Here is a 14,590-nt window from a genome sequence, read left to right as displayed (position 1 = left end):
ACAACAACCAAAAAACCTCTCCCACGTGAGATAATGGTGGTTACCATGGTGATGTCTAGCAGACTTGCCTAATGAGGTGGAGGAAGTGAGAGTCTTTAAATGCTGTTTTAACAGGAAGCAAAACCATCTGACAGGTACACGCAGGCTCATCCTGCTCTCTGTCTGATGTAACGCATTAGGGCTTCTCTTCCTCACAGAGCTTACAAGGAGCCATGGGGAAATTAGTGAAGTGAGTGTCAAGTCCGCTGCGAAGGTTTTGGAGGCCCCAAGCATAACTGGTCAGGAGGCCCCCCTCATAATTAAATAATAATAATAATAATAATAATAATAATAAGAAGAAGAAGAAGAAGAAGAAGAAGAAGAAGAAGAAGAAGAAGAAGAAGAAGAAGAAGAAGAAGAAAAAGAAGAAGAAGAAGAAGAAGAAGAATGATAATAATAATCTACTAACTGATAAATATGCAGTATGTTTTGTAATGTTATTCAATATTTTTTTCATGACGTTTTTTAGTCAATCTCAATTTAAGAGGCGCCAATTTTGGGGGCAAAGTGGTTGGTGTCCCAAGCACTGGTTGGTGCCCTAAGCGCTCTGCATAGCCTACTCTGCTAATGTCTAGCGGCGGCCCTGAGCAGGTTTTTAGGAGGGGGTGGTGGGGGTGTGGGGTTATGGGTAATATGAGTTCAGTTGAATACTTACTTGAATACTCATATTTTAGTAGGCCTGGCTGAGCAACAGCTTTTGGCGTTCAGTTTGTTTTTTAAGCTCTCCAGCTGGTATGAATGAAGTAAACTGTTCCAGTGACTTCATCACATAATTTTAAGGCCATTTTAGAGTTGTGTCTATGGGGCACCCGAGAGGAGTGTGTTTCTGAGGAGGATGCTTCAGTAAAGGAGGAAACACCAGTCAGATGAATAATCAAAAGATGACATCTGAACTGAATGTCAAACAGCTGTTGGAGGGGAGTGTGTCTATGTTCCCACGGCCCAATGGTCCCACATCCCAATGGTCCCACATCACTAAGAGTTTTTTAAAATATTGTAGGCTCAATGGTTCCGCAGCCCAATGGTTCCACCCAAAAACGTTCCCTGAAACCCAACCTCATTGAATCATGTCTAAACCTAAGTCATAAACACCAACAATATAATACCACAAGATACTTACCTCTGTAGGAGAAACTGGACTAAAAATGAATGGGAACGTATTTGTGATGTGGGCAAATGGGCTGTGGGACAATAGGGCTGACCCCCTGTTGGACTGTTGGCTATGCCCTTAGTTGTTACCTATTCTGGGTCTGCTCGTTTTTCCGACGCCATTGGTCCGATGCGTCAATGTTCCAAACATTTCCCATTGATCCTACAGCAATTAGTCTCAGATAACTTTTTACCAATTAAATGAAACCCTTTGTCCCGACAGTCCAATGTTCCGACCAAAAGCTGCTTTAGATCACCGTCATCTCTGAAGCCTGCGCAGTGGTCATGCAGCTGTCTGTAACTTGTTAGGTTTAGGGAAAGTTTTGGTCAAGGCAAATTTAAAACTCAGAAACATTGCAATAGCCTACTGACAGGTTAGGGTTAGGAATGGTTTTGGGTAGGGCACAATTGTAAAACTTGGCAACATTGCATTAATGACAGGTTATGTTTAGGGGTGGTTTTGGTAAGGGCACAGCTAGACCGACTCAGACGGCATGTGCTCGTCGCAGCGCATGCAGCTCAAGTCTACTTGGCACCGGGAAAAGCAGGACATACAATCTGGGATGATGACCAACCCCAGCCATTGGTCGGAACATTGAGCTGTCGGAGCAAAGGGTTTCATTTAATTATTTAAAGTTAGTGGGCTGTAGGATCAATGGGAAAATTTTGGAATATTGACGCATCGGACTAAAGAGGCGACGGAAAAATGACATGCTACCTCATATTCTACCAGCAGATTTCTCTTCCAGATTCCTTTATTGACCAAGTGTACATTTTTATACAACTGTGGCAGATGTTAGATCCACTAAATTAATCATGTAGACACGAGGTATGTTTACCCTAACCAATCCTATACAACACAATGTGCTAACAGAGATAATTAGATTCATATATCTAAACTGGCAATGATACAGATGCCCTAGTCAGTAATGTACAAAGAAACGTGAGTTGGGACTGGCACTAATACTGAAGTAGGTTAGTATACAAGTGGACCATAATAAATATGACATAAAGCTCATTGTAATATTATGCCTAGCAACACATAATATACAGCATGGTTTCATCTGCCATATCCCATGTGGCCTGTCATAATACACAAATAGGCTACATAATGTAAAATTTGTTTCACCTGCCTTAATACTGTATATGAATAGGACATAGTTTCATCTACCATAATATAGGTCTACACTGTAGACTCTACAGTAAAATGTAATACACAGGATGTTTCACGTCCTATATGGCATAATATGAAATATGCTTCACCTGTCTTAATAGCCTACAGTACAAGATGAATATACAGTAATATACGAAAATGGTTTAATCTGCCACAATTCCCTGATCTTTCACAGTGTACAGAAGCAGGAGGATCTTACTAGACACGATGTTTGATCTGCCACAATATCCAAGCAGGAGCAAGCAGACAGGATATGTTTGAGCTGCCATGTGAGATGAGTGGTGGGGTACGTACGAGGCCCGGGTGTGGAATTGCAGCAGCATCATATCTCAGGCGTCAGATCTGAGTTGAGACGAGATGCCGTGCTCATTCACTCCCTCACCGACTGCAATAACTGGATTGGCCATAAGGCATACAGGGCATTTGCCCGGTGGACTCTTTGATCATTTTGGCCTGGTCCTCCCCTCAATGCAGAGGTATCAGTCCTCATGCCGCAGCAACTGACCTGTCTGAGTCAGATTGAAATATTCATTTGGCCTGATGTGGTTAAAATAGCTGACTGAAAATATCTTCACAGGCTTCATTGCCCCTCTCCAATGCCTGGAGGACCGGTCTTGGGCGAAAATGCCCGGCCTGATTTTTTGCCCCTGTCCATCCTTCGGCGGCTTCCTCTACTGACTCTGCCAGACTATATCTCGGGGGTCAGCTTTCACACGCACACGGCCCTGCAGCCCGGAAGATGTCAGCTGATGAGAGCAGCAGTCCACGGTAGCTTTCCGAGATTGAGTTACGCAGTGCAGGCCGCAAGGTTTTATGTGGAAAAAAGGAAATAAAATGTTTTTGTTAAGATTGGTTTTTTTTTTACATTTTTTGTCTCTGCTGACTTCAGCATCCTTGTCTCCAGATACTGTATATCAGAGCAGATGCAGTGGAGTTTGTGTTATGGGACAGGCTTGCTATATCACATAATGGCTACGTTTACATGGGACGTTCAATTCCGAATTATCTCACTTAAATTCTGAATATAGCTTGATTCCGCTTGAAAACATCATGTAAACATTCGGTATAAAATGAAAGAACATAGAGAACTCGACGTAACTGTTTAATTCTGAATGATTAATTCGGAATTCAAAACTTCATGTAAATGTAGTGAATGTGCCTGCACATGCACAACACGTCATTGAGACACTAAACTACCTTAATGGAATGTTTACCATCAATGCTTTACTTACTCGAGGAGCCACTGCTTGGCATGCAGTCATGGGTAAATGGTTAGGGTGTCAGATTTGTATCCCCTAGGTTGGTTCGACTCCTGACCTGCCAGGTTGGTGGGGGGAGTAATTAACCAGTAGTGCTCTCCCCCATCCTCCTCCATAACTACCCTGGGTATGGTACCGTCCCACCACACTGCTCCCTTTAGGGCACCATTGCGGGCTGCTGCCCCCTTCATAGAATGGCCCTTGGAGGACCCCTTGGAGGACTTTGTAAAATTTGAAGTGGCCCTTTGAATGAAAAAGGTTCCTCACTACACCCCTGCCCTACACCAAATTCCTTTCCTATATACAGTAAGCATGGGCGGCTGTGTCAGAGCTGAAGCCCTTACTTCATTATGTTGATGAGTCATTTAAGCAGAACACGATGGCAGCAGCAGGAGCAGCAGCAGCAGATGTTTAAGGCATTGGAAGAAAAACGTGAAACGCTAACAAGATTATTACACATCCCAACCCAGTGACTCAGTGCAGGGTGCTTAGCAGCACTGAGCGGATGGAGGGGTCTTTCTTGAACATAGGGATACACACTGCCGGGCTGGGAGCACTGTCTGAGCTAATGGATGGGGGCAGGAGATACAGTACTTGAAGATAGGGATATACTACACACAGTACACTGCCTAGGAGCTGTAAGTGAATGGACGGTGGTGGGATATAATTGGAGATATAAGATAAGATGAAGATATGCATACTGTAGGATACACTGACTGAGTGAATGGAAGAGGGGTGGAGGCTACATACTTGAATACAGAGATACGCACTATGCTACCACGGCACTGAACAACAAAAAGTTCAGCGTCACTGTAGGAACCAAAATAGACATGCATCTTAATCCTTCAGGAGGGTGAGGAGCAGTACACGTCCTTTTATTCAGGAGGAACAGCAGTCTGTGGGAGTGCTGAAAGAGAGGAGACAGACAGACAGACTACTGCGCGGGCCTACAGGGCCCAGGCCCAGGGGCCCAAGAGTGACGGGGGCCCTGAAGCTGAAGCCTCTAGTTCCATTTGTCATATTGCATTAAAATCACACTTTTAACAGCTGAATGTTCACATTTATAACGGGACATCCCCCCAAAACCAAAAACAACACAGAGTCTCACAACTGATGTGAAATCCTTAATCGTTTCGTAAACTTGCAACATCCATGGAGAGGGGCCTTTCTTTTTGTTTGGCCCAGGGGCCCATGGAATCATAATCCATCCCTGACAGACGGACAAAGAGACAGACAGACACACAAAATGCACAATACGTTATACGGGAAACACATTTTTAAGACAAACATACATTGAGTTTTTCTTGTAGTTTCGTGCTTTCTTTTATTTCACTAAGTAAGGCATAGTGAGTGTGTGAGTGTTTGCGTGAAAATCTTGAAACATACTCTTTTTCTCTTCTCGCTTGTCTGTTGAAGTCTAAATATACACCGGCTCGGTTCTGGAAAGATGAGCATAAGAAAAGTCAAAGTCCTGAGAGTGGTTCAACTTCACCCGCATCTTTGGCGGTGGTGGCTGTCACAAAGCTGTCACAGAGAAAAGGTCGGTCCAAGAGGGAGAAAAATTGGCAAGACTTCAGATAAGACTGAGACAAAGACAAGACAAGGCGAGTTCAGATTGGCTGGGAACAGCATTTCAGAGGATCACCATTTGTGTGTTGCATATTCTACCCAGTGGCATCTATACAGACAATAACCTTCAATGTCTTAAATGAAGCTGTCTTATTTGTTTTATTCTAAAAACACTGCCAGGGCAGTCATGGGTAAGTGGCTAGGGCGTCAGATTTGTAGCCCAAAAGTTGCCAGTGCGACTCCCGTAATGAATCAGTGTTCTTCCCCATCCCCCTCCATGACCGAGGTACCCTGAACATAGTACCATCCTGCCGCACTGCTCCCTTTCAGGCGCCATTAGGGGCTGCCCCCTTGCACGGGTAAGGCATGAATGCAATATCGTTCTGTGCAGTGTTTACTTGTGTGCTGTGGAGTGCTGTGTCACAATCGGAGTTGGGCTTTCACTTCAGCTTTTACTTTCAATTTGTTGTACTGTAATGTTCAGACATGGTGGTGGCCACTGGATCAGCAACTTACATGGAAACAAGAACATTGGAATTCAAATCGAAATTGAAGTGTCAGTAAATTGTCTACTGAATCTGCAAGTACACGTGTTCAACTCCCCTCCATCCCCATCCAATATCCTATAATGGTATGAGTACATGAAAAGAATACTTCTGAAGTGTCTTATTAGAAGTTTTACCAGTTACCTCAATTATTTATTAGGCCTGTGCCACAATGGAAAAGAGAACAGTTAAAAGTTTCATCTCTGTGTAGCCATGATGTTTTAAGAAAAGGGTTGAGGGGAATTTAATGACTTACAAGGTATTAAAAAGACCAGGTGACATAATTAAAAATGAATAAATAATAATAATTAAAAAACAAGACATGGGTCAACTTGGATAGATGTGCCCAAGTAACAACAAGATTACACCCTTCAGGTGTCACCAACGTGGTGCCCACGGGCGCCAGGTAGCCCTCCAGGAGCTTCTGAGGTGCCCACCAAGGATGTTAATAACCAGTGACGACTACCAGATTATAGTCACAGTTAATGCTTTTCTTAATTTAAATATGAAATTATTTATTCTTTATAACCTATAAGCAAATTATCATTCAATAATAGTGTGATTTGAGAATGATGCCATGACATCAGTAGAGGATTTTGAACAAAAGCACCCCTCGGGTAGCCCTCAGTAGCCCTTGGTAGCCCTCAGACCCAGAAAGCTTGGGGACCCCTGACTCTAATTGGATGACTTTGACAAAATGGCTCGTGGCAATTTAAGCTCTCCTGACTTTCACATGCATAGCCAAATGACCGTGGAAGAGTGTGTCTACACAGCATTCATTACTGATGCTGTTGCCCAGCCAGCAACACTCCCTAAAGCACACCATAATTTGATGTGGATCAACTGCAACCATTGCTCATCATTACTTGAGATATAAAGTTACAAAAACAAATGCAGGTCAAAATATAGTAAATGCAATTTGAAAATTCAATCTGTCTGGCTAGTAAAATGAAGTGAAACTGAAAGCCCACCAGGGAAACTCCCATTGTCATTGTGACCCAGCACTCCACAGCACACAAGTGCACACTGCACACACAAATAAATTATGCCTCACCCATGCAATGGACCAGCCACCAATGGCGGCCGCGGCCCAAAGGAGCAGTGAGGCGGGACGGAACCACCTCAGTCATGGAGGAGGATTGGGGAGAGCACTGGTTAAATACTCCCCTCACTTACCTGGCAGGTCGGAAGTCAAACTGGCAACCTTTGGACTACAAGTCTGACACACTCACCGCTTACCCATGACTGCTCATGTTGCAGTATTTGAAGTCAGTATCCCAATTTAACATGTATCATGATGCCATATAAGAACCATGTTCTGACTGCATGCTATAAACACAACACCTGTAGACAAGGCCGCTGCCTGACAGCTTTTGTCGGGCCCAGGACAAAGTCATCTGAGAGGGCCTCCCACCAAATACAATGTAATCAGAACCCAATTCTGACCACCCTCTGTCTCTGGGCCTGGGACAACGGACCCCTTTATCCCCAACTGTCATCTTCTGCTGCGTCAGCACGCAGAGACAGGCCTCCCCCTGCAATCCTTCCTGTCGGCGTGTCACTAAGGTGACTAATGATGTCATCATCTCATCAAATCACTCCCCATGTCGCTTCAGCCAGCTCAGGGAAATCTCAGCTTTTTACTCTCCATCCCAAATTTGATTAGGGGACCCCTGACGGCGACATAATAGCTGCACATATGGGCTTTGCAATCTCTGTTATTCACCCTCGGATGCCAATGGCAGGATGCCATTCAAATACAAGAGACACTCAGTATGGAGAGGAGAGAGAAAGAGAGGGGGGCGGAAGTAATGTAAATCTTTAGTTAAGATTAGGCAAATGGTCGTCGATGGTTTGAAAAAAAGGGATGGGGCAGACTCTTTTCATGCATAAGCTACATGGAATTTGTGAACATCTTCAGACAGCTAAATAAAAAGCTGATTAATATTGCACAGCATTATAATAATTCTGGCTCTAGTGGTGTTCCACTGTTATCAAAGTCAATTCACATAGCAAAAATTATCTGCCCATGGGAAGCGATATGAAAAGTCTGAAAAAGCTTCCACTGAAGCAGTCTGTTGTATTTAAAGCAAACCTGAACAGATCATACAGAAACCACAACAGGGCTCAATGAAACACCTACAAATTAAACTCTGCAGTCGTCCTGCTGCTGTCCCTTAATCTTGTGTTATACTGCCACCTGGTGGATCACAGAGAGACAGGCTAGCCAGGCACCCGAAGTAGAAGGCCAAATTTCATAACCAGATCTAATCATCCTTATCTGCATGCAATGCGTTACATGTGAAGATACTGCATCAGAGACAGTGGAAAAGGAACCTGGAAAATCTCTGATTGTATGATACTTTGTATGTCCACATTTCAACCTCACAGTACAGGATTTCAATCATGTGATAGATAATATCAAAATATAAGGACAACAAGGAAAAAAGTTGAATGTATTACCTGAAACTTAAGCACCATAGCAGTATTTATAGCAGGGGTAGGCAATAGGATTTGGACGAGGGCCGTTTTTTTTTCTGACAAGTGCATCGCGGGCCGGCCGTGGCCATGGTTTTCAACTGGGTAAAAAGTCCTGGCGTCTTTCTCTAAGGCAACCTGCCTTAGAAACCAGTAACTCAGGGCAGTCGTTAGGCTTATTTTAGGGGGGCTTTAGCCCCCCCTACATTAGTATAAGCCCCCCCTTAAATGATTTTGCTATTTTTTTTTTATTTTTTATTTTTTTAACATTTTTCCAAAAACAAATGCAGTGAAGCACTGAATACAAACCACCAAGAAGGCAAGTTAATCTGAATACAAGTTCCTGTTTGCTTATTTATTGTTTAATGCCACTTATATCCTACTGCACAGCAATAAAAGCAGGGTGCACAGCAATATGTTATGCAGGGGGGAAACAGGTAGAGGATTGTGCTTTGTGACTAACAACACCTCGAGAAAAGTGTAATTACTTACACGGACGAAATCTTCAGACCCAAAGTATCAATTTTCACTCACAATACCCGTGTAATAAATCAATTTGACATTGTCTTGAAATTATAGTTGAGCTTTAATATTTGTCTTAACAGTTTGAAAACACACATGAACTGATCAAAATAGCTACTAATGGAGTAAAAATGACCAAATATCTGCCGGAGATGCATAGTTTTCCAAGTAAGGAACTTGTTTGAATGAATCTCTTCCTGACCACTGCTTCTCCTGGAGATGCGCAGTTAATAACTCCTAAAGTTCCTAGTCCTTGTGTAAATTATGCTCTCTGCATTTTTATCTAATCATTTTAACTTGAAACAGTTGAAACATTTTGAAAAGTTTTGTTTAGCTTACATATAAGGAATGTTCATTAAAATGTGAATTAAAAAAAATCACTGTAACTAGTGTTTAAAAATCGGTATGGTGCTCTTAAAATAATTGTTCAAGAAGACGCTTTTGCACACCTCCGTAGGTGGGCAGGTGCGTAGGATATTATCCCAGTGGGGTTGTCATTCAAGTGTAAAGAAATCCTGCATACTGTCAATTCCACCAACAAACTTTAACACAACATGAAGAAGGTCGGATGACCGAAACAATGTATTAAAGTTTGTTGGTGGAATGGACAGTGTGCAGGATTTCTTTGCTCTTAAAATAATGAATTCATAGACAAAACCTTAGCAGGTGAGCTGAAAAAAATTGCGTATTTTCTTCCTCAGGGGCTAAGCCCCCCCTGTCTCTCAAACCTAGTGACGGGCCTGCAGTAACTAATGTATAAAGTTGGCTGTTATTTATCGCTATTACATGTTTCATTAGCTGAAGATTGCTAGCTATCAATGCCAAATTTCATCTGCATTTTTTCCCCAATCAGGCTATTTGACTGCACTCACTGCATTGCACTGCTATTTGCTGCGTCTCGCGGGTCGAAAGTAATAGATGGCGGGCCAGATTTGGCCCCCAGGCCGCTAATTGCCTACCCCTGATTTATAGCTTAATAGTTTGCCACATAAGCTGTAAATAATTAAAAGCAAACAGCTGTAAAGTTGTATGGTAGTTGAAGATATTTCAGACAGAACAAGAAATCGGAAAGTCTAAAAAAACAATTTCATTAGTGGTAACAGTGCATGTCTATGCTGGCAAAATAGTTTTTTTTAAAACACAATTAAGAAAACCTAGCATCTGGATGGTGCATATTGATGTGAAGAACCCAAACAAGGACTTTGTTGCAATATTTAAGAGAAGTGGAACCGCACAATGGACCCCCTCTAAACATGGGGGAGATTATTTTGCTGATGTGAGTCATATTGTACTGATGAAATATTCACACTGCCCCAGCAAGCTGGCCTCCCTTTTCCTCTCCTACCTCCACCACAGAGGAGGATGAATCATGTGTGATTCTTTTGCTTGTTCACTTCTTCTTTTTTCATTTTCATTCTATAATCTAATTTCCAGACTGTCCTAGAATATGGCTAATTTTAGACATTCCTTCAGTAAGAACACTCCGGTAATAAACTTAGCAATACGGATTGAGAAGGTTCAACGAGTGCCCTTCACAGCAGCTGATAACACAATACTGATGTTTGTTAAGAGGATGTGTTGTTGGTTAACAGGCTCTAGGTTGAAGTGCCTATTGCAGGTTAAGCACTACAATTGTTTATATGAATATCTATATAATATCTAAATTTGAAAAATTAAGAGGCATTCAATATCACAATAAAAACTTGTTTTCTCTTTAAGTTGGCTGCAACCTGAAATGTCCATTAGATCTTCACTAGCCTGATGCATCAGCTGGTTGTTCTATCACTTTACAAGATGGAGGCACTACAAGCCAGGCCATCAATACCTTATTATTCCTTTCCTCAGTGCGAATGGAATAAGTATTGGGTCTGGCTTGTCAGGCTACTAGGTGGCAGCAGCCAGGCTAGTTCTTATTTATATAAAAATATGGAGCAACCAGGATCAAATCTTACTCTAAATCTCAGCCCATCTTGCTCTACATTTTCTCACGACTTCTGATAGCTGTGATTCAAGACAAAATACCTTTTCGAGGATAACGAATAGTTTATTCATTTGTTTTATGGAGAGGAATACACAGTACTGCCATTCCACATATGTACACAAAAACAAGGCATTACATAATACAGCCAAAAGTCATAGACAAAACTCTTGTCACATATTACAAAAAAAAAAACACGAACAAACTGCACAAATAGTTTCTTTCCAGAGGAAAGATCTCTGGATCCCTCACAATCAGCAGCTCATGGATTACTGGTCAGGTCTGGGAGAGTCTTACTTGGAGACTGACGCTCACCTACTTGGAACCTCAGAACTGGACTATGCGTCTGCGTTTGTGTGGTGGAGGCTCATACACTGGGAACCTATGAATCAAACTGTGTGTTTGTGTGTAGGTGACGTGTGTGCAGCAATGGAACAAGGAACAATCGGACTGAATGTGCTTGAGCGTGTTTGCGTGTGTCTGGTAAAGACTCTACTAGGACTGTGTGTTTGAATGTGCGGCAAAGGCTCGCTTACAAGGAACCTGTGAATCAGGTTGTATATGTGTCACGGTAACATCTCTCCTCTGGATCCATTGAGACTGCAAGACATTCTGCGCACCAGTGCACCAGGGCTGTGGTGAGATGATGGCAGGGGGATGATGATGGATTGCACAAAGGAGCGGCGCTCACTGGAGAAGGACGACGCGTGACAGGACGCCGGCTGGCTCCGACCCGTCTCCCAGGGCGGCGCGGAAGCCCTCCTCCTGACGCACCCGCGCCAGTTTGGCCAGCGACTGGAAGGTGCGTGGCTCGCTGATCGCCAGGTCACTCAGCACCTTCCTGTTCAGCTGCACGCTGGACTAGAAGACACAGATCGCAGGACAGCAAATTACATTCCATACGTTACATTACACTTGGGCTAAATCGCATATCACCCATTTGCCCTACCTACTCCATGCTGCCCTACAAAGCAAAAGGGCAGTAACTGGATTGCTGTTTAAAATGACTAACTATAACTTTAATGCCATATATATCAAAGTCTACAGATAAATAAAATGATTGATTTGGAAAAAGGGTGGTAATATAAAGTAACAAAACTGTCACATTTCAGTAATATCCCAAAAACCACTTATACTGGATTGCAGCATCATTTTAAAGTCAACTGACTCAGGTTTGAGCTCTGCGCAGTTACTGCCTTTTTGCTTTGTAGGGCAGCATTCCCTCTATTTTGCATGTTCACGTGTAGAGGTAGAGGTGTCCCAATTCACATTATAACAGAGGGCAAGGGGTAAGTGGTAGAGCTTTCTCCTCCTTCGAACGGAGATTTTCCAGGGGCAGACTTCAAACAGAGGAGTAACACCCAATTTCCCAGAAAGCATTGTGAATGCTTAAAAAAATAAAATAAAAAGCCATCCACAAAAGCACACAAATATAAATATCTTTGTCGTAATTGGTTTTACAGTTGTGTTCATTGTTGTATTGTACTAACTTTAACATTGTCCCAATGTGTAATGGTCATTTTCTCCATTAAATGCACATGAAAAAAATGCAACATGTGGATAAAAACTCCATTATAACAGGTGCATTTTAGCCCCCTAAATGGAATATATTTAAAGCCAGAGTTTTTATATGTGGATTTTAAAAGTCCCAAGCCAAAGCGTTTTCAAAAATATCCAGCTACATGAAAACAGCACCTAAATAACATATATTTTAACGGCCTTTGGATGCGTGTTGTCAACACATATATTTTCGTAGTGTTCTACAACAACTACACAGCAGGTTGAGGTTAGGGGTGCCTTTGGTCCAGGCCCAATTCTGCTGATGTCTTTCCGTGACAGTTTGAGGTTTACACAGCTTAGCATTCTTTATTTAGCAACAGACTTCAGTATCAACCACATCAGAAAGGTATTTCACCACGCAAGGTTCGTCACTCTGCTAAATAAGACAGTGTGACGGAAAAACATGCGGAATGGACAATGGACTAGAGTGAATTAGCATGTCCTTTTATGACAACCCATAATGTTAAGATGGACAATGAACTAGAGAGACAGAACACATACAACAATGTGTGACCAAGGAAGCACAGCTCGCAGAGGTGGAATTGTTCATTTGAGCGATATAGTGCTGCAGTGTAAATCAGGAACCCATCTCAAAAACACAACCTGAACTAAATACCAAATCACTTAGCTAACTCATCTTGTTGAGATGTCAGGTTGTAACACTGAGTGTGTGCAGACCGATATAATGCATATACGGCACACTTACCTTAACAAGGTTGTTCATGAGGACTGGATATCTCATGCCATGTTCGTGTGAACCTGCTGCAATCCTTGAGATCCACAACTGCAATTCAGATAAAGGAGGGAGGACAATGTAATGAGAAACATGACCAAATCATGAAACGGGAAAAGAATGATATTTGTAGCTCATACGTAGTCTTTGTTTATATTATTTAAACGTCAATGTTGTGAAGCTGTATGAAATACGTGTACCGTTCGCATGTTTCTCTTCTTCAACTGTCGTCCTTTGGTGGCATAGACAAATGCCCTTCGCACAGCGCGCACCGCCAGGGAGAAACATCTGTTCTTCCTGCCTCTGAAATGCTGGAGAAAAAAACCAAACAAATAAACAAACAAACACGCAAACATGAGGCATAAACAAAAAAAAAATGGTGTGTGCAATGCTCATTGAATCATCCAAGAGACATTGCATATACAGCACACCTTCAACCATATTTTGTGGGATTATGCAAGTTGTTATCATCATCAAAATACTATTAGGGTACTGTATCAATGACTGGGAGTTAACCATTATGTTTACCATTATTCAGCAAATTGTGAGTAATGCCCGTTGTGATAATTTATGCATTTTTGGCCTGTAGCCTACAAGTTACATCTCTTTAGCAACTGCATAAGCTTCCTGACAGGTCAGTCAGCTGATGCAAAGGGCTGTGTCAAGCTTGAGTAGTAACTCTACAAGCAAAAGGAAATCTGTCGTAAGAGTACATTGGTATAATTTGTATACAAGTTGACAGATTTGCATTTCCATCAATGGCATGGCAGTGGATGTGCCGAATATAGATAGGCTAAGAGGGATCTGAGAGGTTATAACTTTAGGTTGAGCCTTTTAGTTCACCATCATTTTAATCGTGATAGAGAGACTAACAATGTAAACACTGATCATTGACACATGCACAGAGTAGCACAAAGCCGAAATTGGTTCGCACCTCAAGGTACTATGAAGCCATTGCAACGTTATTTAACACCATGGGGATGTTTTGAACATAGTAAACGTACGTGGCATCGACCGATCTTTTCACCTTACAATGGACAACACTTATGTATCCTCCTAAGTTCCTAAATACACCATGGGACGTGATATGCTATGCTAAGCAAAGAATGAGCAGAAACAACGTAACCACCTTACCCTAGCATTTTTCAAAACCTCTTGTATCCTCCAGTATCTGTCAGGACCACGATTCCGTATTAAACATGGGAATGTTAAAAAGACCATGCTGCTGACTGCGGTGAAAACACATAAAATGCCACTAAATGACTGCAGTTCACTTCACGGTGACCTTACACACCGCACAGCATGGACTGTTTTCCAATCCTCTCGTGCTGTGTGACGTCATTCGCATGCGCCTGAAAGTCTATTCTCAAAGTGAAGTGTGCTGCCATCTGGTGGCGTATGTACTTCATATAAACTTCAAGAAGAGAGAATGGATAAAATAATTAAATATGGCCTATTATCTGCCTCGAGGGTGCCACTACTGCTGGGTGGGACTGGACAGTCTGGTTTCAGACATGGATACATTTGTGACATAAGAAATCATTGTAGGCCTACTATTTCACTCAACCAACTTCTTTTTCTAAG

The 14,590-nt window shown here is 42.3% G+C and overlaps 1 protein-coding gene across 1 annotated transcript; it reads right to left on the bottom strand.

The window, feature by feature from the left end:
- Nucleotides 1–10,758: 10,758 nt before the first annotated feature.
- Nucleotides 10,759–14,333, bottom strand: mrpl20 (mitochondrial ribosomal protein L20). The gene is made up of 4 exons (XM_063216448.1): nt 14,141–14,333; nt 13,207–13,317; nt 12,980–13,057; nt 10,759–11,574 (listed from the first exon to the last, which is right to left on the bottom strand). The coding sequence occupies exons 1-4, from the start codon at nt 14,225–14,227 to the stop codon at nt 11,401–11,403; spliced, it is 450 nt and encodes a 149-aa protein (XP_063072518.1). The 5' UTR covers nt 14,228–14,333; the 3' UTR covers nt 10,759–11,400.
- Nucleotides 14,334–14,590: the final 257 nt, after the last annotated feature.

The sequence above is a fragment of the Engraulis encrasicolus genome, chromosome 14 (assembly GCF_034702125.1).
Source record: "Engraulis encrasicolus isolate BLACKSEA-1 chromosome 14, IST_EnEncr_1.0, whole genome shotgun sequence".
NCBI lineage: Eukaryota > Metazoa > Chordata > Actinopteri > Clupeiformes > Engraulidae > Engraulis > Engraulis encrasicolus.
Note: the sequence above shows the minus strand (reverse complement) of the source record. Positions and strands in the feature narration are given on the sequence as shown.

Bases quoted from the DNA above. Each gene is read 5' to 3' on its own strand.
- mrpl20 (XM_063216448.1), bottom strand. From the start codon at position 14,227: ATGGTCTTTTTAACATTCCCATGTTTAATACGGAATCGTGGTCCTGAC. The intron at 13,318-14,140 runs GTAAGGTGGTTA...TTTTTTCTCCAG, and splicing joins AGGTTTTGAAAAATGCTAGG to CATTTCAGAGGCAGGAAGAA. The intron at 11,575-12,979 runs GTAAGTGTGCCG...TGTGTCTTCTAG, and splicing joins TCATGAACAACCTTGTTAAG to TCCAGCGTGCAGCTGAACAG.